This window comes from Limanda limanda, chromosome 20 (genome assembly GCF_963576545.1).
Source record: "Limanda limanda chromosome 20, fLimLim1.1, whole genome shotgun sequence".
Classification (NCBI taxonomy): Eukaryota; Metazoa; Chordata; class Actinopteri; order Pleuronectiformes; family Pleuronectidae; genus Limanda; species Limanda limanda.
Window position 1 is genome coordinate 15,418,351 of NC_083655.1, and position 23,883 is coordinate 15,442,233.

General features: G+C 41.8%; 1 protein-coding gene across 3 annotated transcripts in view; it reads left to right on the forward strand.

The window, feature by feature from the left end:
• col11a1a (collagen, type XI, alpha 1a) overlaps positions 1-16,117 on the forward strand; it is a 73,005-nt gene extending 56,888 nt beyond the window's left edge. For all 3 annotated transcript variants that reach the window (XM_061093884.1, XM_061093883.1, XM_061093882.1), the window contains exons 50-67: positions 426-479; positions 2,218-2,325; positions 2,719-2,772; positions 2,899-2,952; positions 4,006-4,059; positions 6,852-6,905; positions 8,217-8,324; positions 8,605-8,658; positions 9,083-9,136; positions 10,048-10,155; positions 11,690-11,743; positions 11,839-11,874; positions 11,977-12,030; positions 12,130-12,376; positions 13,111-13,223; positions 13,477-13,545; positions 15,149-15,382; positions 15,858-16,117. In XM_061093884.1, coding sequence (XP_060949867.1) covers positions 426-479; positions 2,218-2,325; positions 2,719-2,772; positions 2,899-2,952; positions 4,006-4,059; positions 6,852-6,905; positions 8,217-8,324; positions 8,605-8,658; positions 9,083-9,136; positions 10,048-10,155; positions 11,690-11,743; positions 11,839-11,874; positions 11,977-12,030; positions 12,130-12,376; positions 13,111-13,223; positions 13,477-13,545; positions 15,149-15,382; positions 15,858-16,004 — 1,656 coding nt within the window. In that variant the 3' untranslated portion in view covers positions 16,005-16,117. The remainder of the gene's footprint in view (positions 1-425; positions 480-2,217; positions 2,326-2,718; positions 2,773-2,898; positions 2,953-4,005; positions 4,060-6,851; positions 6,906-8,216; positions 8,325-8,604; positions 8,659-9,082; positions 9,137-10,047; positions 10,156-11,689; positions 11,744-11,838; positions 11,875-11,976; positions 12,031-12,129; positions 12,377-13,110; positions 13,224-13,476; positions 13,546-15,148; positions 15,383-15,857) is intronic.
• The last annotated feature ends 7,766 nt before the right edge of the window (positions 16,118-23,883 follow it).

Below are 23,883 nucleotides of genomic sequence, written 5' to 3' on the forward strand. Positions count from 1 at the left end.
GCCAGCTCTCTCTCTCTGTTACCACCTGCAGTCTAATCACTTCACACGCTCAGGCATTTTGTCTCAGTTAGTGAGTTGACACTATTAATGTCTATTTTACAACACTTCCAACAAGGTTCGGCCATTTTACGGCCATTTGGCAGACGGCTGCCCCATAAATACTTAATGCTGTTAAAATGACTGTGGAATATGAAACATTAAAAGCTACCAACACTTTAAGAGGGCACTTGGAGTTACTGTAACTTTTAACAGCCTTGTAATCAACTAGAGTTTAAGAGTTTTTTCTCTGGCTTCTGTAGTGGTGTGTAAGGACACTTCTTGTATTAGATGTGACTTCAAATGCTTTGCCTGAGTGTGGAAGGTCTGTGTGTGTGTGTGAGGTGGATGGTTAATCTGTCCAGACACTGACATTTGTTTAACCACAGGGTGAACAAGGTGAGGCTGGAAACCCAGGAACACCTGGAGAGTCTGGAACTGGGGTAAGTAAGCTCTGCTCTTGTGTTACTAATGTTTTAAGCTAAATATTTGTGTGCTATGCTTTACGTTTGAACATCTTTATGTATATATTTTTTGCATTTGGTGGATCTTGCTCATATATTCTCAGTCTTTAGCACACCACCCTGGTAGCTGAAGCTGAAAAAAACAGTAATTTCTCTTCACCTTGATATGCAAACCACTAAGGTTGGCGGAATTTATGTTTGCTACAGTAAGACAGGTCACAGTATCAGCCACATCAGGTAATCCCCAGGTAAAACAGTTTCTTAATGGATAGCTCCAGGCAAATATAAAACAAAATCCAATTTAACGAGACAGTGACTAGGTGTATTCATCACAGAGAAAGCTCATCACATTGAGGCCGGTAGTTCATCTCAACTTGGCTCTCCTGCTTTGCACACCATGTTCACATGGTCTGCCAAATGAAGTGTCTTCCCAGACTCTTAAGACACAATTACCAGGGGGAAGTGACTGGTGCTTGTGTCCTAACGAACAATGATTGCAGACACCGTGAAGCAAGTTGGCGGCAACACATCAGATGCCCGTGTTGCTGAGCGCAGCCTTTAGCTGTAATTTGGCCTGTTTTGATAGACCCACTGAGGCAGTAGTAAACTCCAAGTTTTGTAATTTGTCTCACATGTCAGAGTTAATTATAGATTGATTAATTAAAAAATGCAATGATTTATCATATCCACATGCTTGCATTTGTTATTGCCAAAAAGAAATTCACGACTCTTTGATCAGCCTTATGTTTTTTTCTCTAAACTTTTACTAAGCACCCATCGCTCATGGCTTGATAAGCGCTGCGGCCTCGTTTATCATTATGAGGTATAACAGTAGATTGTAGAAGATGGCCGAGTGGCACAGGAGCCTGATTACAGACTTTTACATTGTTCCCTGCTTGTTCCCCATCAAACTGCTGGTGTCAGTGACATCTCCAATGTCAGTTTGCCATTTAAGTTTCCATCTTTAAAACAGTCACAATCCACTGTGTTTCAGGTTTTTCCAGGTTTTTCCATACAAGTGCTACATTTAGTATTGGAACAAACATATCTAAGAGAATAAATGGATGGAATTAGATTTACTTTTGACCGTTTTGGGGCTTTATTTTGTTATTTTTGAAGGAAATATGTAGCATATTCAATTGTTGCTGTTATATACTTTTTATATTTGAGTAAAAACATTTAAAGCCACACAAAGGATGAAACTAGATTTTGTCTGGGTGAACATTGGAATCAGTAGAAAACGCTTCCCTGGGCTACAGTGCAATCCAACACAATGTCCAATTTAAAACATCAGCTTTCACACTATATCACAATTTTAGAAGATCTACTAGATAATTTCATGCCACAAGGACAATCACATAAAACTGGAAGAGAGCTGCATTTTATCAGCACAAATTAAGCAATAGAAGATGGAGAAATCAAACTTTTTGACCAACTGATATGAAAATCACATCCAAAATATTAATTGTAATTGGGGAATATGGATTCATTGGTTTTGCGTGTATAAATATGAAGCTGTGTTTGTATCAGCTCTGTCTAGTAACAGGAACATCATATTTAAGAGCTTTTGGTGCTGAAAAACACCTGTTGACTTTTCAGACACACACTGAGATCTCACCACATGTCAGTTTTTAACCCCTATTCAGTTAAATCTTAGACTCTTTAAAGGCTGCCCTCTGTGGTACTGGTGTAATAAATGTGCCCCCGTCCGCTACAGGGACCCAAAGGTGAAAGAGGAGAGAAAGGAGAGTCTGGCCCCCCTGGAGCAGCTGGACCCGCTGGCGCCAAAGGACCCCCTGGAGACGATGGTCCAAAGGGCAACCCTGTAAGTCTGCTAAATCTGCAAAGGAGGTTTTCAGTCACACAGACTAAAACATATGGCTTTAAAGGAAAATACCCCCACCTACACACACCCTGGAGGCAGGCGGCAGTTTTATCTTAGAACATATTTGAGGGCTAAAAAGCCTTTTTAGTGCAGGAGATTATATTTTATGCCTGCATGGTAATGGAAGTCAGTGACGCCTTTTCTCATGGATTTGCAACATCATCATTAAGTCCATCAATTTGCCTTCAGTGGCTGTTAGCAGGTACACCATGGACTAAATCACTGTCTAAATTACTAACCATGCTCTTAATGCCTGGACCCAGGGAGATTAATTCTCGGAAGCGGCGCCTTGCATTTCTTCTGCTACACTCATGCATCTCATTTCTCTTAAAGGGTCCTGTTGGATTCCCTGGAGATCCTGGCCCTCCTGGAGAAGCTGGTGTTGCTGTAAGTAAATCTTTAACCAATTATCAACCCATAAAATACCCATGTGTAATAAATTGTGTTGGTCTTTGTGTTAAATCGATGAATTAAACAATTCATTTTTCTAACCTACACATCTGTCTGTTGCAGGGCACTGATGGTGAATCGGGAGAGAAGGGAGAGGATGGAGAGTCCGGTCAGGCGGTAAGTTGTGTTCAGACTGAACAAATGATTAAATGAAAGTGTATCACGTACTTTTCACACTTCATTTAAGGGATGTTTTACAAAGACCTTAACAGTAATCAAATTATCTTAAGAATCAGTTACCTTGTCTTTCTGTATGAACGGATATGAATATCTTTTGTTTTTGTTTATTTTATAATGTAGTCATCTACCACCAGTTTCCCTGCAGTAAAAGCTGTAATTATATTTAGTGAGTAAATAATTTACACTACAGCATTTTAATTTATGATATTTACCCCATTCTCTTGGGTGTGAGGTAAATGGACTTTTACTATATGCTTTGCAGATTCATTAAGTATAATTAGAAATAATAGGCAAACGGTAATGTGCTGACCCCGTGTAAAGTGCAGTGAATCCCAACTCGCCGACATTGGGTGGATTAGCAACCGCTTTAGTAGAAGCTAATGTGGATCGGAATAAGGGATTCTCATTAACATTAATGAATTTAAATTAGCTAAAGAAAAACAGAAAATGTTTACTCCATGAGTCTCACATTTTTGAGTTGTTTGTGAACTCTGATTGCATTCTAAAACTCTAAAATGGAAAATAGTGTTTAGAAGGCAAATTAACATATGTTCAGTTGTCCTTGACAAGAAAACATATATATACTTTGGTTTTTCCCTGCATACCAACATACTCAGATTATAAATATCTTTTTTTCCTTTTTAATTTTCTGAATATTTATTAAAGCAAATGATTAAACAAATCCTTTCATTACTTGCAATTAGCCCAGAGATAATTGGATGACAGTGTCCCTTGGAGCACAGTATGTTATCTCAGGCAGTGCAGTGTCTTATCCATCTGTGGGTTTGAGCTGAACTCTTTCAGACTATTCTGTGTCCGAATATTCCCTAAATTCTGATATACTCTCTGAGTTAATATCCTTTTACCACACAAAATGAGAGGTTTGGTGAAGCAAGTTGCACTCTCATCAGAATTCACAGCTCTGATTTGTTTGTTAATGCCAATTGTTTATTTTAATGGCATATTTTGCTTGTCCTTGCTTGTTTTCAGGGTCCTCCAGGTCCATCAGGAGAAGCTGGCCCACCTGGACCACCAGGCAAGAGAGTACGTATTAAATCCTATTTTATTTCAGTATTTGTGTGCATGCTCCATTTGGGTGCCTCCAGCTATAATCCAAAATTGACCAGTCCAATTGTCGTCGTTGGCATATCATAATTTCAGGTTGTTCAAGTTGTTTTGACATGAACTCTCTCTCTGACCAAAGCTTTTGTCATGATGAAACCACGGCTCGATAAGTTCATGTGAAATGTCGTAGCCCTATTTTAGATATAAATGAATATCTGTCTGTTGGCATTGCACAGTGAGGCCTCAGCCAGTTGACCAGTTTTCCACCTCGCAACCACTCCGCGTCAACAACTCAATCTTGGCAGTAAAGCAGGAGATTCGTTTTTTTGTTAAAAACAGAGTGGGGCAAACAAAGTGGAGATTTAATGGGTCAAGGCAAAGAATAGCTGTCTAAGGCCGACCGGGAGGTGAACATCGAGATGTAAAAACTCAATCGTCTTTTTTCTTCCCTAGCAAGAAATAGAAAAGAACAAAATCTAGCTGTGGAAAAAAGGAGCTGTGGCTTCCAAACTCATTTATGTCCTCAGCAGTGGGAAGAAAGCGAGAGAGATATAGCAAGGCTGACACGTTATTGATTCATGGCTCCTTGACTGACAGCTGGAGCACAACAAAGGTGTAACATGGACGGGGTAAGGTTGTTAAGAGGTTATGAGAAGAGAACAGCTGGCTTTCGGTGTGACCAACAGAAAAAGGAAACTAGAATGGCACTGGATTGCATATCTCTGCCAAGGCCCAATAACCCTCCAATGATAGAACCAAAGTGCACACAGGCATTGGTTATCGGTCCCAAAGGAAGTTGTTAAAACCTTCTAGAATCTATCCCTCTTAACAGATCTGCCCCAAACATTGATGGGTGCTCTCTTGGCCCAAACCCTAACTCGTTATGGAAATTGGTTGAGTGCTTCTTGCTTAATCCTGCTGACAAACAAACAGGCCAACGGACAGGGGCGATAACATAACTTTCCTGGTTGGGGGGTAATTAGATAAAACATTTAATCTTTGTGTTGATAGTGAAGTGGTTAAAGTCGGTGAGACGTTACTTCTACTTTGAGCAAACTTATCAAGGTCTTAAAACAAGACATAAAACTTTTAACACATTAAAAGCTGACGTGTCTCTGATGTGTCTTCACCGTACAGCTGATGATCACTGAGACACAGAGACACTGAGACATCAAAGCAGCTGCTCTTTTTTAATGCATATCTGAGATGAAACATTAACATTTCTTCAATCTGATGTGAAAGCTCAGTCCACATGAGAACGACCAGTCATTCTCCTGCATTTCAAAGAGAAGTCACAATATGAAGTGAGCAGCTGTGTTTCAAAGGAAGACTTGGCGGCACAGGGAAACATGTCTTGCATTTCTGAATCCAGAGTTTGTTCATTTTCTGAGGAACTTTGCATTCGGAGCATTTAGCATGGTATCAGCATATGTTCCAGCTAAATGGCCTCGGGATTATGGTTAGGAAAAGGGCCATTTTATCACACATGGCTCTTAACCCTCTTAGAAAATAAATGGGTCTGTTATGATCCGCCACAGGTTGCTTCCCTGAATACATGATCTCACAGTTTGGATTATATATGATCAGTTGGCTTGTGAGTCCTTTCAGTATTTTATTGAACTTAGCTCCTATCATAATTTTCTCCTGCCTAGGTCCAGATTCTGAACCATTACATTTTTTGCGTAGCAGCAGATTTAGTTTCATCTGTTTTGATAAATGCCTTGATACTGGTAATGTATTCAACCTTGCTTCTTGAATAAAAGAAATATGAAAAAGATTATTACTCTCATTCAGCTATAATAATGTATTTTTTTTCTTCAGGTCTTACCTTTGTTTTTTTTGTACATTATTTATCTTTCCTGAGAAGCTGGGAGCAGTTTAATGCAATTCAGAGCAATAATAAACAGCGTCTCATACTGTTGATGCTGCAGAGCCAACAGAAAGATGGCCTGGCAGCCTTGGAAAAAAATAAATAAATAAAGAGCTTGCACACTCTAATTTTCACTCTGTTACGAAGGCGCCACTGCTCTTCATCAGCCCCCTTTGATAAGAAGAAAACACCTGCCACACTAGCTGCTGTATATCGTGCTTCAATTGTGCTGATCAAGAGGCGGCCTTTTCAGCACCAGTAAGAGGCACGTATCAGCAGAAGATGAAAGCTCGAAGACAGAAGGTGCACTCCGACTACGGGCTCTCAGTCCGCAGCACACTGGCCGCGGATCACAAGTGGAGTTTGGATGGAGAGCGAGTTTAAAAAGGGATGGGTGGAGATGGGGTTGAAAGAAATCATTGTAGGCCAGAAAGATCCTGACCAGAGAGAAAAGATGGCCTGCCAGCTCCGTGTGACTGATGAAGGCTCTGTGTGTGTGTGTGTGTGTGTGTGTGTGGTTGTATGTTTTCGCGGGCAGACAAAGGCTTGTCCAACTCATTCATATAGATCTTGACATAAGTGAAGTAATGCCCGCTCAAGGACAATGGATTATCCTTCTTGTTCAAAGACAGCACCCACCATGTATTTATCAGACAAGACAACTGTCCAAACTGAAATCTTTAAACTAAAGTAAATTGAAACGCTGTGGAGACGACCTGGCAGCTCCGCAGCGACTCCACGTTTTCATGAAACCAACCAGCGTATACGCAGATCTATTATGAATAGATCTCTGCTTATTTTCATCCTGGTGACAAAGGTCAAAGATGAATACTCACCTGTACAGTTTTGTTTTATTTGCTATGTGATGAAATACTTACGGAGTGTCCTGTCTCTTCCTCAGGGACCACCGGGAGCTGGAGGTTCAGAGGGCAGGCAAGGAGAGAAGGGCGCTAAGGTAACAAAATCAATTCATCCTCTGCACATTTCAAGGCAGCGATTCCCTCTGCTGCCCCCAACACCCGCACCCTCACATTGTTACCCCTCTTTAATTAAAAGCACCGAAAAACTCAAAAGTCATTTCACTTCCTCCTTAGATGAGATGGAAATTTATGGACGCAGCCTATTTGAGTAAAATGAAGATTCATTTGTTTCGTGCATTGTGGTGTGGCTTAATTTCAAGGCCGACACAAAGGAGTTGACGCTCTTTATGTCGAGCCCTGGGGTCTTCAGAGTGACTGTGCAATTCTATTTCAGTGGGAATGAGAGCCCAGGGAAACTTTCTCCCCGCAATTCCCTCTCGTTCTACACAAATCTTCATGTTTCTAAATCTATGCATTTTTTATATTGCTTTATGCACATGTAAAATCAGTTAGCATCAGCCAATTCATGTTTTATATAAGTCATACATTATATAAAATTACTTTTCTTTTATCTTTACTTTACCACTTATGACATGCATAAGGACATAAAACCTAACATTATAATAAACAGCTTTATGGCAAAATAGTAGTTGTTCTGTTAGTATCTGCTTAATGTTAAAGGATTTAGATCTGTAAACATGTTGCACCTCAAACATGACAATCATCTTTCCATGAGCTCTCTGTGTGAGTATTGGCATAGTTCAGATTACTGCCGGTCAGCACTGTCACTGTTTGTCTTATGGCCATGCCGATTTTTTTCATACACTTCTACTGTGGATTAGCAGGAACTCTTTCCCTCATTTGGCTCTTGTTTGCCTGTTCCCATTTACCCGATCTGCATACAGCGAACTGTCTCAGCATAAATTAAAGCTAAGAGCATCCCGCTGCTGAATTCTGATAAAAATATCCAGCGCTGCCAAGAGGCTCTAAAGTGCTGCAGATTTCCCAAGTTTGAACTGATGTTTAATTCTGTACCGTTACAGAACATTACAAATTATTATTAATTTCAGCAGGTTTTAATGTTGCCTGTGCAGAATCTATTTTAAAGTTTAAAAGTTTTTAATCATATTAAACCAAAGTGTTTGTTAAAGACAATTCATAACTTCAGGGTTGTCGTGTTCAATGTCTTCCATTACCGGATGTTTCCTACTTTGAAATAAATTTGATGCTTCTCAAAATATCAGTGAAATATCAGCATCTTCGATCCAAACGTGTTAATACTCCTATTAAGATAAATTCTACTGCAACAGTTACAGATTTATTAGTTGTATTTCAACCCCATTGGACTCCTCAGATATTGTTTAGCCTTTGTCATCCTCTCATGGCGTTTGTATATCCACATACAGGGCGAGTCTGGTTCAGAGGGTCCAGCAGGTAAAACAGGACCAGTCGGGCCCCAGGGACCTTCAGGAAAGCCCGGTCCAGAGGGTCTACGTGGAATCCCCGGTCCTGTTGTAAGTCTGATCTTTCCCTCTTAAATGCTACATATACATTCAGCTGCACTCTCACACAGGCTGAAACCACTGGAAAAGTCCTGCTAAGGCATGATGATGGACTTCATGGAATAATCAATACTCCCATTTGGCTTATAATTTAGTTTCACTTGTTTATTCCAGCACACTTTTTTCCCCACTTTGGGCTATTAATCATTGGGCTGAGCACAGAAAATCAATGGGAAGCGGCAGAAAATACAACAGGCTATAATGCTCACTACAACTGAACGGCTCTTTACAGGGTGAACAAGGACTACCCGGCTCCTCAGGACAAGATGGCCCACCTGGTCCCATGGTTAGTATGCATAATCTCTCTCTCTCTCTCTCTCTCTCTCTCTCTCTCTCTCTCTCTCTCTCTCTCTCTCTCTCTCTCTCTCTCTCTCTCTCTCTCTCTCTGAGTATTTATCTATCCAACTCAAATTGTTCTCTTTAGGAGCAGATTCCCTCTCCTAGTCTTTAGTTTAAAATGTTGCTATTGGACAAATAAACTATCTTAGAAATGTTCATTCATGTGTGTTTATATGTTTCTTCTTTTCTGTTTCTGTTCCATCTCATGTTGACTCTTTTTTTGTCTTCCTCTCTTGTCCCTTTTATTTTTCTTTATCTTTATTGTCTCGATCTCTATTCCCTATTTCTTTTGATGTGTCTTTGCCTTACACTTCTCTTGCTGCCTTTTCTCTGAAAAACTGACTTTAACCTCTGATGTTGTTGTTGTTCAGGGTCCTCCTGGTCTTCCTGGTCTCAAAGGTGACCCCGGATCTAAGGGTGAAAAGGTGAGTGTAGAAACTTTCTTCCGTTTCCTTTAACCAATTTCTACATCGGCAGAAAGATACACCTGAGAACTGTACCTGGTACATTTGGACACTCATCTTGAGTCGGCTGTCGATTGCACACAGCCTCTGTTACATAACACATCTTTTGGAATCACCAAGCAGAGTTAATACCAATGCAGGCTTATGTTAACATTTAGGAAACAGAATTACTTTCTGAACAGGACTGGATATGAAGCACAATTGTGATATATAACTCTATAAACCGCCTGATCTTTTCTTAGCTGCCTCTGTCGAATTTGCCGGTGAAATATAACTGTACAGGACATTCATAGACAGCACACATTACTCTATCTAAATTACCTCCCACACACCGACATGATGGCTTGAAAGAGAGCAGTTTAAAAGCGCACAATACAGGCGCCATGTTGGATGTTTTTAATGCTGTCAAGCCACCGGGCATGGTCGAAGCTTTCATTTTTCAAAGTCATCATCCTTGTGATGTGAATTGAGGCGGCTGTGGCCATGGAGGTAGAGCGGGTTTTGAGTTCAATCCCTGACAGCTCCTGTCCACGAGCTGCAGGGCCCAAAAACACATGACCCCAAGCTGCTTCTGATGGCAGACTGAGTGTATCATAGCATGTGTGAGAGTAAAAAGTTACTAAACCGAAGTCCAGTTTGCATTTCTTCGGAATCTTTTTGTTTAACTTTTTCTTTTGCTGAACAGACATTTCAATTATAAAGCCTGAGGATTTGTATTGTAATGAAACGTCACCGTTCATAGCTTCCCGTTTCATTTTTAGCTCTGACCTTGTCAGACTCGTATGCAGTGGCTTTAAAGTTGGACTGCACAAAGGGCTAGGCTGTAATCTTTGCTTCTTCTCTGTGTGTTAACATTTGTTTTCATCCTGCAGGGTCACCCAGGTTTGATCGGTTTGATCGGACCCCCCGGAGAGCAAGGAGAGAAAGGAGACCGAGGTTTGCCCGGACCCCAAGGTTCTCATGGTGGCAAGGGCGACGGTGTAAGTGATTTATGACTTCATTCCCACGCTGACCCTCCACCTCTTGCCATCTTTTCAGCCCCTTTGCCCTTTTACTGTGGCCACAAGTCTTGCTATGGTAATTTGCTGTTGAATGAAGCCTATGTAGTGCATTTGAGTCGTGCAGTGCAGTGCACATCTGCTCCCTCAGCATATTCACAGAGAGCAAACATTCTGTTTGTTCTAGCTTTTAGCAGACTGGATTATTCATTCAAATTTGCTCTAATGCAGATGAAGCTTATACTCATGCCTCTGAGGTATCTTGTTCTGAACTCTTCACTTCCTTACTGATTTATTTTTGTATTATTTATTTGTATAAACTTTATTTCTAGTTGTCCACTATCGGCAGGTGTCCAACCATTGTTCTTTGAATATTCCCTGTAGTCCAGTGAGTAGTTCTATAACAACTACTGCTACTACTCAACAGTGTTGAAAGAAGGTTAAACGTCATCTCTTCTGAGCACTGATGGCAGCCTTCATCCATTTTTAAATAAACATTGCAGAATGACTGAATATCTGTCCTGCTGTGTCCTCAGCCTGCCCTTACTCAATGATTTAAGGTGATGGGCTCGATGGAGTATTTTGGGATTAACCCTAATGAAACTCTAATGTCGCTTTTTGTCAGAGCACAAAACGGCCTCGAAAAAGTTTATCAAGCAGTTTACCATTTCTGTTTTAGGGCCTCAAGGTAGGAAATCTGTTGTTATGTCTCCATTTATGTTTTCAGATGGTCCGTCCCTCTGTTTGTTTGTTTGTTTCACGTGAATAAGATATCTCAGTACAAATTTGATACAAGGATGAACTGAGGACATTTTGGTGGTCAAAGGTGAAGGTGACTGTGACCTCACAACGCAGTTTTTTTGACAATGACTAATACAGAACACTCATCTTATTGTAAGGACAAAAAGCCATGACCACACCATCATTCGTCTTCTCTACATACACTCCTTCCTTGTTTTATTTCAATTTCTGGCTTTTAAGGCCTTAAACGGTCTCGCTGCCAAATACCTTTTAGATCTATCGACCTGGTGTGTGCCCTCTCGATAATGGAGCCCTGCTGGTTACTCCCAGATCACAGCTTGTGACTAAGTGTGACCCAGCTTTTGACGTTGATTTTAATCTTATTTAATGTATCATCCATCTATTTTTCTGCTCATATTTCTCTATAATCTTATCTGGAGAAGAGGTAAATGTAAACTGCATCTTGACCTGTCGGCCGATGCAAACAACCACAAGGCGATAATTCTGGTTTGGCTTTATTTTCCGACTAATTCCAACCATGAGAGTGTGAACTGCTGAGTTCAAGGAAACTAGTGCAGGGCTTTTAGTTTTTCCTAATGGCTAAAATAATATTCTTTCTATCTCATTGAATAAATCATTTAAAATGCCATTCTTCTTGCATCTGATCTGTCCCCAACCATCATCTCTCTTTTTATTCAAGCATCATAATAATCTTTTGTGTCCTGTGTTTCTTTGATTGCTATTTGACTCCAGCTTTTATCTCATTGTACAACAGGGTATCGGTGGATCTGCCGGTCCTCTCGGCCCCCCAGGTCCCCCTGGTCTGCCTGTGAGCCTTTTACTCATTCTCTCTCTCATTTAGATTCCACACCACAGATAGAATGACTTTGCTAAATTGCTGTGCTTTTGTCCTGTCTAATGCAGGGTCCTCAAGGTCCCAAGGGATCCAAGGGTTCCTCCGTGAGTAGAATCATTGTCTTTTTGAAGGTGTACTGTCACAGTGATAATACGTGTTGATGTGAAATCCAGCCCGGATAATATTTCCATTCATGTCTCACCTAGGGTCCTGCTGGTCAAAAAGGAGACACTGGTATAGTTGGTGCTCCTGGTCCTCCTGTGAGTATTCATTACTCGTCATAGTATCACTTTACAAACTTCCCCTCTCTTAAGACTTGTATTGGATCTAAAATATGACTTTGCATCCCCACTCTGTAGGGCCCACCTGGTGAGGTGATTCAGCCGCTGCCCATCCGGTCACCAAAGAAGTCAAAGCGCTCGAGTGACATGCAGTCAGACGCAGCAGGCACCATCATGGACTACGGCGAGGGCATGGAGGACATCTTCGGCTCACTCAACAACCTCAAACAGGACATTGAACGCATGAAGTACCCCATGGGCACGCAAAACAACCCCGCCAGAACGTGCAAAGATCTGCAGCTGTGCCACCCAGAGTTCCCTGATGGTAAGTGGAATCAAAACAGGAGAGTTTTTAGTTAGGAGGGGCTAGATCAAACATACACAAGTCCAGACATTTTCCGGAGGGGCTGGATAAGAGAACGCAAAAGAACTAGTTGTACGCTCTGGACTTTAACTGCCAGCCCCCTGGTAAAATGTCTGTAAAAAGTCTGAGTGAGCCCATGTGAGAATACAGCAGGAAAATTATCATAAAAGTCATAAAAGACCAAAAAGATTACAACCATATCAGGATAAAAAAATAGGTGTGAAAGATTACGACTAAGATGTCTGCTGGGAGAGACAGCGACATTCAAGAGCTTTTGGTGACAAGCACAGATCCTTGTGTCCATTTAAGTTAATATCTGCCAACTGTGACACTTCAAGTTTAATGCATAGTTTTATATAACTTCTGGGTGCTCAGTACTGCAACAGGCAAAGTGGAGCAATTAAGCTGTTCAGGAGGACAAAGATGACTGTTACAGAACTATGGATTGGTTTGCTTTGGAGGGAAAAAGCAACAACAAATTCGTTGCTCATAAATTAGAACCTGTTTCGGGTATAATAACAACACTTTATCACTCAGCATGTCAGCCAGGAAAATGAATGGTAAATTATTTTTAAGCAGAAAAATCCACCCCTGATCAAGGAACCCAACACACTTCTCTTTGACATGAAGCTCTAAGCCATTTTCTGTGACATCAGTAGAACAGCGTGTTTGAGCGTTTCTTGGTTCTTCCTCAGGCGAATACTGGATTGATCCAAACCAAGGCTGCTCGGGGGATTCCTTCAAAGTCTACTGTAACTTCACTGCCGGGGGGGAAAGCTGCATCTACCCAGATAAGAAGTCCAATGGAGTAAGTGACACTGGATTTGCAAACACCAGATTCATAACTGCCGCTTTCTAATTAGGATTTCTCACCAAATGTTTGGGCCATCGTGTTAAGATTCAGGGTTGAGTTTGTAGACATTTGATATTTTCTCTGTTGCAACACAAAAAACGACCAAAAGGCAAATCTCTATTGTTCCCTTGAGGCTGCTAAAAAAACAAACAAGTATTAATCATGTTTGGTGCATTATTCATAAAAAATTGTATGTTTGTTTCTACAGGTCAGAATATCTTCATGGCCCAAAGAACTTCCTGGGTCGTGGTTCAGTGAATTTAAGCGTGGAAAAATAGTAAGTCGTCTTTTTTTCTTCCCTCTCTCATACACCTCCTTCCTTCTCCTTCACTCAGAGGTCTAGTAAATGGATTGAACCCCCAAACCCCCAACACGTATGTTTCCTTCTCCCTCCCATGTACCTGTACAGGGACTCTGCATGAGGCCAAACAGATTCTAATAGAATCAAATGGCAGCACCACCCATGAAATTGTGGGGGAATGACACAAAGTCGCTCGCCATAAAGAGCCACCTAATGGTTCTGATGGTGTTCACTCATTCATTTTAGGCAGAGCCAGAACCGAGAGAGTTTCAGTGCATGATTGGTTTTTAGTTAAATAATCCACCTCCTTTTGAACCACTGCCCCATTTTCAGTCATTGCAGGCACATTACAATTCTTAGAGCGTTCCATATAAAGAACAAAGCATTAAATAAAACATTGCAGAGGATTGGAGCAGAATACCTCAGCAGTTCAGCGTTCCAGCAGTCAGCCCTCACTCTGCCCTTGAACAGTTTCTCTGCAAACATCTGCTGCTGCTTCTTTCTGTCGGGAATGAAAGACGCACTTTCGTCGCGCTCCATCAGACAGTTGTCACGTTGATGTTCAGAGAATACACAGGACGTCATACCGCTTTGTGGGATAAACAGTACCACCCTCCTCACCATTCTCTGAACTGAGGATGCTTTCAATGCACATGCTCACACAAGGTTCACATTAAGTTGATGTCAATATCAGGGTCATCAGAGATGTAGAGACCTTGGTTATCCAGTTTCAAACGTTGTAGGGGAAGTGAACAGGGTGGGAAAGTCGAGATTTATTCAACTGAGAATCAAGTTGTCAAACTTCTGCAAAGTATAAGTGTACATACACAAACTACAGAGGGCATACCCGACACACAACCCCCGACAAGTCCAGACGGTCTGGGAAGGGTCCGGACAAAGATGTTGAAATGATATTCAGCTTCGGTAGCATTGGCTGGGCTCTCTGAACATCTAAATCTACTTGTTGTTTAGCGCTACACGTGCCTGTAATCGGAAAGAAGACTGGGTTCGGTTCAAGCCTGGTTAGTTGTCTCTCGGACTTGGTTGGGTTTGAAGAGAAAATGTCAGAACCAGCTGCACTCTAACACTCCCACATAGTTGTGCATCACAAGCTTTAACGGTTTGTCCCCCAGGTTTTCTGATTAAACTCTCACACGCCAGTATGTCCTGTCCTCTTCATTGTGCATTAGCCTTCTAAAGAAGACTCTAAATTGAAGGTAGTAATGAGATAACGTTGGCCATGATAGAATGAAATAACTAATTACTAAGAATAATTAATTCTTTAGAGTAAGTCCCTCATGTGGCAGTGTCTCCTCGTGCTGCTCTGCTGTGTGGAGGTTGACAAGATGCTTGAATCAAACGTCAGCAGATGAATTGTGAGCACAGAGGATGGATGTGGTGACAGTTCATTTAGTGATGTTTTAAGTAACCGTGACAAAGCGACTGGTGTTGCCTTGCAAAAGCACTTTATTATTATATTTCAGTCTCACTCCTTATTTGACATGTTTCTCTTACAGTTTATTTTATTTCTCTAATGTGGATGTTTGCATCATATATTAACTCTCTGTCTCTCTTTCAGCTTTCCTATGTTGACGCTGACGGAAACTCAATCAACATGGTGCAGATGACCTTCCTCAGACTACTGACGGCCTCGGCCAGGCAAAACTTCACCTACAGCTGCCACCAGTCTGTGGCGTGGCACGACGACACCAGCGGCAGCTACGACAAGGGGCTGCGCTTCCTGGGCGCCAACGACGAGGAGATGTCCTACGACAACAACCCTTACATCAAGGCCATCTCAGACGGATGCGCGGTAAGAACCGTACGAGATCCTGTTTGTCTAGGAGTGCAGGGAGGGATGAGCTCGGAATGTTACCAGCATTATTCAAAGTGAATGAGTTTGTTACTGTGTACACTTTCTGCTGTTAGGTTTCTTTCAGGTTTGATTTTTTGGATGAGTTAACCTCAATATTGGGAGATTTTAAGAAAAGATTTAATGCATTTAGAGATTGTTTTCCACAAAATATCAAGCAAGATCGGACCCATTAGCCCCTGTGGTATTTCAAATATAAGCTGAATATTCGTAAGTGTCTCATCAGAAGTGTGATTCATTCAATGAAATCACATTAGTTTTGCATCAAGGTGCAGTGTAGAGCTGTGATTTGAAAGCTTCTGTTATGGAAAGGACTGACATAAAGACAGTAAGAAATGTACCAGTGTGTGTATTTTTTTCTTGGATGTGCTGTTCTGACTGCTTGCCTTCTCCCTCTGTGTTTCTCTTGTTGCAGACGAGGAAGGGCTACGGAAAGACTGTGATGGAGATTAATACTCCCAAAATCGATCAGGTTCCGATCGTCGATGTCATGTTTACTGACTTTGGGGACCCTAACCAGAAGTTTGGGTTTGAAGTTGGGCCCGTCTGCTTCCTTGGCTAAACAAAAATGAAAAAAAGAGGGAAAAAAAGGACTTGATGGGGTCAGCAAAGAAAGTCAAGTTGAGACGTTTCGGGTACCACCAAACCCCATTTCTAGCCCCCCACCCTTTTCTATGCCACATGCAAGTTTTGAATAAGAGATGGTGTAGCAAACATGTCTTTCCATGTATGTACGTGTAAACCCAGGAAAATACTTGTTGCCCTTGTAGGGCTCGAACCACATGACTTAACCACGTTACGGAGAAAAGGTGAAGGACATCAGAACGCGTGGCAGAGGAGGGTGAATCGGAGGTAATCAAGAGAGGGGGTCAGGCGACACGAGGGGACACGGACCTCCTCTCTGGATCTCCCGGTGCTGTATGAAAATGACTACAATGGTGCTTGTTCAAAACACACAAAAGTATAAAGAGGTGCTAAGAAAGAAGGTGTATTTTGATAATTATAAAAAAAAACTGTAATTATTATTTTGTACAATACTGTTATTTCTGAATCCACTTTCAAAACTTGCATGTGTATCAGATTCTGCTTCTGGCTCTTTAATTTCAATGTTGGCTCAAAGATTTACAGTGTAAGTTTAAGACATCACACAATCAAATAAATTTCTCAAGGTATTTGTTATTGTTCAACACATAACTGTGTGTACCTGTCACGAAGGAAATAAAGAGAGCATTCAAACAATTCCCCATTGCTAAATTAGACTGTATGCCCTTTGTATATATTGACAGTCCAAAGCTTGAGGATATTTGCTGTTACGCCCTTGTGACCATAGGCGAAACTACCGGAAGTATCACACCAGCACGCGTACGGCAACATCTCCCACTAATGTTGTGATCCTGTGCTCGTAGGAAGCGACCATGGCATTCATCTTCCTTTATTTAATTCTATTTGTCGTTTTTTTTTTTCTGTTTTGTTTTCCGACAGGCTTTTTTTATTTCGGTTGTATACCTCAAACTTTCTTGATAACCTTTAAAATGCAAGGATGCTATGCCCTGTATATACCTTGGTTAAACAATTAAGTTTATATATTTTGGGTGGGGATTTATTTTTTTTTAAAGAGAGAGAAAAATACATTACCTGTTAAACATCCACTGTTCAAATCCTTCTATGAATGCAATGAGAAGCCCTTTAGGTGACCCATTTTTGTAACTAAAATGAGAAAATGTTTTAATGTGCTTTTTATAGTTCATTTAAATATTAAAAACTGGATTCAGTGAACTTAATGTCTCAATGGTTTGTGTGAGATGACGTGGGGGGGGGGGGTAGATCAAACTACTGTATATTTCAAATGCTTTAAAATTGAGGATATGTTAAGTCGAGTTTCTGGTTCTCTCTTTTGAAACCAATAAAGAACAATCTTACAGTAACTTGCTTTTCATTCTGAGAACATGAATGGAAACATGAAGGGTGATGACAAAAATGTTCTCTTTTCTTTGTAAGAGTGAGAATGGAAGAAAAATCACTTTACTCTTTCACTAGTGCCACATGTGCTGCTTATTACCATGTGTGTCTCAGAACCATTAGCTGTGGTTTCATTATGTAGCTGGAATATATATGTATCTGAGTGTAATATTTGTCAGACACACAGACACTCACAGCCGCTCACCATTTTTTGGGAGGGGATTGAGCAAAACACTGAGGCTCACTCCAGTAATCTCAGCATGTGTGTGACAGAGACAAGTGTAAATTATTTTCAGCGACTAAAGTCTTTTCTGCAAAACCTGAATTTAAGTAGTTAAAGAAGAACTAGGCCTGTAAGTGTTTTCTTTGTTTGCAGCGTATAAAGCAGAGAGAGCATTGTCTAATTTGAAATGTATGATGGTTTTCCTCGGCTTGCAGGAGGGTGATACCACTCCAACACATGTTCAGTAAATAGTTGTTTCCAATTCAGGACTAGGCCGTCGCCTTTCAGAAAATACGTCCATTCATCCTGAGCAACCGAGGTGATCCTTCTCAGGCCAACCTATCCCAGAACTCATTGCACTCTAGATACTAACCGACTAAAAGAGATAATGACAACGGCAAGCAATGAGACAAAAATGTCTGAAGCCTACATCGTCTACATAAAACGATCTTGGAGTATCCAACTGCAGCTCTGTTGCTAGGCGACAGCGATATGAGGGTGGGACAAGCTGGTGACTTGAATCATGGAAATTCTTCGTTGACCAGAGAGTCATTTAAGTTAGTCCTTTCCAGTCTATGCGGCCCATGAAGGCCGAAGGATGCAACCTCTGAATTGGGACACAGCGTCAATGTCGCTAAAACACCGAGCATTAATACTGGAACATCACCACTAGAGGTCACTCATGCACACATGGCTCCCTAAAACCATACAAAAAACGAAGAAGTCTCTTTGGTGGATAGACTGGTGCATAAAAACAATTGATCATTGGATCCAGTCCTTTTGCTAAACAAAGCTAATCTAAGCTAGGCGGCTGTCGGTTGTGTGTTTATATTTGCTATTCAGATATTAGATCTGAATAGTTAAGTTTAGGCAAGACAGCTTATACTGTTAAACAGTTTCTTTACTTCTTTGATCTATGTCATTGAATTTATCCTCTGTTTTAAATTTAATATCAACATTACACATTGTTGCAGCCACATCACTGTAATATTCTGTCTCTTTGAAAATAAAGGGAGAAAAGCAAAAAACCAGACAAATTAATTATTCACCATTCGTTCTTCCTGTGTCTCCTTGAAACAAATGTCGACGAAGGCCTGTGTCACTTCAAAAGCACGGACCACGGCGGAACCTTTCATTTTCTCCTGGAAGAGTGCAAAAGGAATCCACATAATAACAACTGACAAGTGTGTGCGGAGCGGCAGAAGAACTGGGCTTTGTATTATCTCTTTATCTGCCTTTCTTTGGGGAGGAGGTCTTTGTGGAGTGGCGAACCAAAGCGAATACTCATGTGGAACCACACACAAGGAAAAACATCAAGAGACACTCCCCGTGGCTTCAGAGGAGGTTTCAGCTCCGCAGTCTTCTTATGCTTTCAACTGGCTTTTCAGTCCTTTGACAAATTCTGCGTTGGTCTCGGGAGATTACTCGCAACCTTAATGGCTCTTTTTACACATTCAAGGCGCTCTCTTTATTTAAATGAGGCAATCAACATTACATGAGCTGTTGTGAGAGATCATAGTAATAATCTCACACATTACCATGTTAATAAGTGTCACGTTTTTCACCAACTAAAACACAATAGACATTTGAAGTGTATCCACTTCTAAAAGCGTATTCATTTGCTGTTTTAAACACTGTGTTATCAGTTCTTTCTGTGGAGCCTTCACTCCACGGGAAGAGGTGTTTTTTACTTCTTTAGCCAATACAACCACCAACACTGCAGCTGTGTCCCAATGTCCTTTGGAGGACACGGCCTAATATAGGGGGCGGAGACCAACAAGGTTGAGTTGAAGCGCAATATTCCAGGATAGGATGTCTCAGTGCTTGCCGGCACAATGAATCCAGGGACAGGTTGGTTCATTTCTCGGGGATGAAAGGATGCATTTCCAAAACTTAGCCCCTGAATTGAGACACAGTGTAAACATCATCAGACCATCACTGCCCTGTATGACTGACATGACAGCTGAGAGGAGCGGAGCAGAAATACCACGACTCTCTGTCAACAACAAAGAGCAGCTGCCACGTATAAATGTCAAGAGGCAAAAAACCATGTAGAGATTTCAAAAGGATATCACACGGCAAGATTTTCTTTTTTATGACATTTCTGTCCCTGAGTGGCTACCATCCAGGTCACACAGGCTCTTAACATCTAGACTTTTATATGAAGCCCGGGTATAACCTGAGGCTATATTGGTTCTATGGTATTAATAGATGCAAATAAAATAACTGTTAATGGGGCAATAGAATATGGTTGTGCAATAATTGGTCTACAGAGTTTCAGTTATGGATTTAAAAGAATAAAAAAGGTGGGAGGTAGTCAATCTGGCATGCTAGGTAGGTGAAGTGGTCAGTAGTTGGTGGGAATGTCAATCACTCAAGAATGGTGACTCCTTATTGGATGGGAGGCGGGATGAGAGAGGAGACACGGGAGATGCAGGAGACAGAGAGAGAGAAGAGGAGACAGAGAGAGACGGAGTTGAAGAGACTTGAGATAAAGTGAACTTAAGAAGACGACAACAGCAGCAGTGGACAGTTAAGCCACTCTCAGATTGAGTGTAACTAAGGCTGTAGTGTTTTCCTTCAGCCACCGAACGAGCACTTTATTTTATGTGTTGTTCTGAAACTAGTTAGCTAGCTCAGCACTGTAAACTTAGAGCTAGTGCTAGATAGCCACCGGGAGCAGCTCCATCAAGCTAAGAGGGACGAGTGCCGGCCAGCGACGAGGGGGTTGCTAAGCAACGGACGGCAACGGACGGCAACATCAACTGTGCACGCGGCACCAACGTGGTGGTTGTGGGTAGCCCTGGTGGGGCTAAGAAGGACACAGTAACAGGCCTGCAACGGGGGGTTTAACTGATAGTTTTTTATTTGTTATTTTCCATGCCGGCTGTTGTATTTTCTTTTATACCTGTATGCATGTCCCTGTTGTGAGAGTTGCCTGTAATTTCATGTGCCACATTGTCTTAAGTTTGTTATCCTAAGAAGAGTGTTTTGAAGTTGCTATTGTGTGTGGCCTAGTTACAAATGTGAGGTGTTGTTTTATTGTATTTCATTGATAAGGGAGATTTCTATTTTCATTATTGGTCTAGTGCCCATATCCATTGAGTCTGATATATAGTGCCTAAATATAGTTTCAATAGTTTTAAAACTACTAAATCTTATTTGTTGTAGCGAATCATTATTATTTAAAATACATGACTGCTTGGGTTAAATAAATCATTTGTAAATAATTGACCAAGTTGTATGGACTCCACTCACTTTCAAGTAGCAGACGTTATTCAGATTCAGGTGGTATAAACTGAGCTCAGATAACAGCCTCGTCTTAACTGGGAATTGACATAAGGGCTACATAAATGGAGGCACCGCTGGGAAATATTTAGTATTCTATACTTTACAAATATCACCTGAAATAGATTCGGTCCATGTTTAATTATTAATTTAAAACCTTAGGCAAGCAAAACTAACTCAGCACACACAAATTACTGTAATAAAAGAGTGAGTGGAGGGTAGTAAGCAAAACTTTAAAACAACAAAGAGAAAATATGTCAATGATCCTTAACTGGTGCAAGGGTGAGGGATTGGACCCCGATCATGTTATTGAGGTTGCCAATATACCCGAAGATGCTGAAGTGGAGGATATTGAGAAGACCCTTGCGACTATAAAGGTGCTGGGGCGAGTTAAATTAAGGATGAAGCTTTTCGAACCAGCCACTGGACATTCTACTGCATACTTTGAATGCAAAGAGAGAGTAAACCCAGACACCATTCCCCCTGAAGTTGTACCAGTCAAAGGGGGGCAGCCATGGCCAATATGTGAGATAAGAAGTGCTCCACATCCTGACCAGGGTCAGCCTGGGTCTGAAGAGCCATCAAGTTCAACAGATTCTCTCATAAGAGCCATGGGGGAGTTTTTTCGAAAGTCCATGCGGCCAGCACAGGACGGAAATGCCTTTAAACGTTTGCGAGCTTTTTCTGGCATTGTGCCAACACCGGCTGGTGAAGAAAGTCTTGATACCTGGTGGGAGCAGGCTCAACTTATGGTAGAGGAATGTGATTGCTCCGACAAAGAAAAACGGAAGAGGATAATCGAGAGCTTACGGGGGCCAGCCTTTGAGATAGCACAGGCAGTAAGGTCAACTGAACCAGATGCTTCCCCTCACCACTATCTTGATGCCATGGAAAGAGCATTCGGCTGTTCAGAGTCAGGGGAGAATAGAATAGAGCGTCAGCTTAACAAAGTGGTCCACCGTGGTGGAATATTGCCACGCCAACGAGACCGTATCCGCGTAGATCAGCTTTTGCGTGGAGCAGTTCACTCAGATCTCATGCTTTTGCAGCTACGGCTACGAGAGAAGAAAGACAACCCCCCATCGTTCCTACAGCTCTTGAACGAGATACGTGAAGAGGAACAGCAGCAGTCTCTGCGACAAAAGCCGAGCGCTATTAAAACAACTGTGAGGCAAGTGCGCACTACAGATGATGATCTGGTCACCCCTGAAATGGACTCTTTAAAATCAGAACTAGAAGAACTTAGAGCTTGTGTGTCAGCACTCACTGCCAAGCAGAAGCAGAATTCCCCACCATATCTAGAGTCCCCCGCATTTAGCCAGGCCCCTTCTAATGGCCCTGAGAGTGAGGTGCGGAAACTACAAAAAGAAGTGTCCGACTTGAAAGCTCAAATGCAAGTGATGACTGCGAACCACCGAACCCCACGGCCGCTGGAAGAGAGAGAAAGGAGGAATAGAGATGACCGAGTGGACGGGGCAAGTAGTAACAGAGCAGGTCGCATAAGATCCGAGTCAGGCACTAATGATGAGTTTTTCTGCTACCACTGTGGGGAAGATGGGCATGTAGCTCCCCGCTGCTCAGCACCTGAATATGCAGAAAAAGTTAAAACCAAATTGATCCGGTCACTGAAGAAACTACAAAGTGGAAACCGAGATCCCAAGAGAGGAGACATGGACTGCATAGTAAAGAACAATGATGCACAGTCCTCTGTGCATCATTGCACTGTGCTCCTAACCCAGAAAAATTGGGAGCACCAGCAAAAATCTAGGCGCACCACTATAAAACGTTGGCCAAACCAAGTAATACTACTATTGATCATTGTTAACAACCTGGAATAACATGTTTGAACAGATTATAAAAGGTAAGGCATGACCTTGCTTAGATAAAGGCCTACATTGATAGGTGGAAAATAATTGCACGGTATTTTAGGTGGTTTAGATGGTAGGGGAAGTAGGACAAATCACACCATTTGTTTTAACCAAATTCTTTATTACTCAGACTGCTCTTGTACCTGCAGTCAACTGTTGAAAAATAAATAACAAGAATATTATAACATTAAGAAACCATGGTGACACTCACAGATCAGGATTGATTTTGACATCAATAGCTATAAATATAATCAGTTTTACGGTCATGATCAGTAGAACAACATATTACCAGAGGTGGGACCAAGTCATTTGTTTGCAAGTTCCAAGTAAGTCTCAAGTCTATGCCCTCAAGTCCCGAGTCAAGTCCCAAGTCAAGACAGGCAAGTCCCGAGTCAAGTCCAAAGTCAAGACTGACAAGTCTCAAGTCAAGTCCAAGTCCTGCAGTTTGAGTTTCGAGTCCTTTCAAGTCCTTTTGTTCACAGAGTAATAATATATTTACACAGATCATGTATGCTTTTAAAATCTGTATTTATTTATTAAAACAAGTGCAATTGAAATTGCACTTGCGGGGGCCGCTCCTATGCAGTGCAAAAAAGGACAACGGCTCATAAATCCAATCCAAAAACAGTTATTTTTTAATTAAAGGAGATCTTTACAAATTTAAGTGCAATGACATTAAACATGTCAAACATTAAACATTTAACATGTCAACACAACATTTAAGAACTTTTGGGAGTACATGTCAAGTAGGGCTGCCGCGATTCGTCGACGTCATCGATTACGTCGACGCTGAAAATACGTCGACGCGTATAAAATGCGTCGATGCATTTTTTTTTTTTAAACTGCTGGGCATATGCCGCGGCTGGGGCAGCAGTCGCCCCGGCGCCCTCCACGCAGCCGGAGGCTCGGTGTGGGGCGGTTTTGGGGGGGGGGGCGGGTCCTCGTCCACGGCGTCGCCGGTGCGGGGGGTTCCTTTCTCTTGGACCGCGGGGTGGTGTCCGTCGCAGGTGCGGAAGGCGGGTCCTGGACGCGTGTCGGGTCCTACTCGCGTCACCTCAGCTACGGCGCCCGCTGGAGGAACGCTCCGTTCGCGCGGGGGGGGG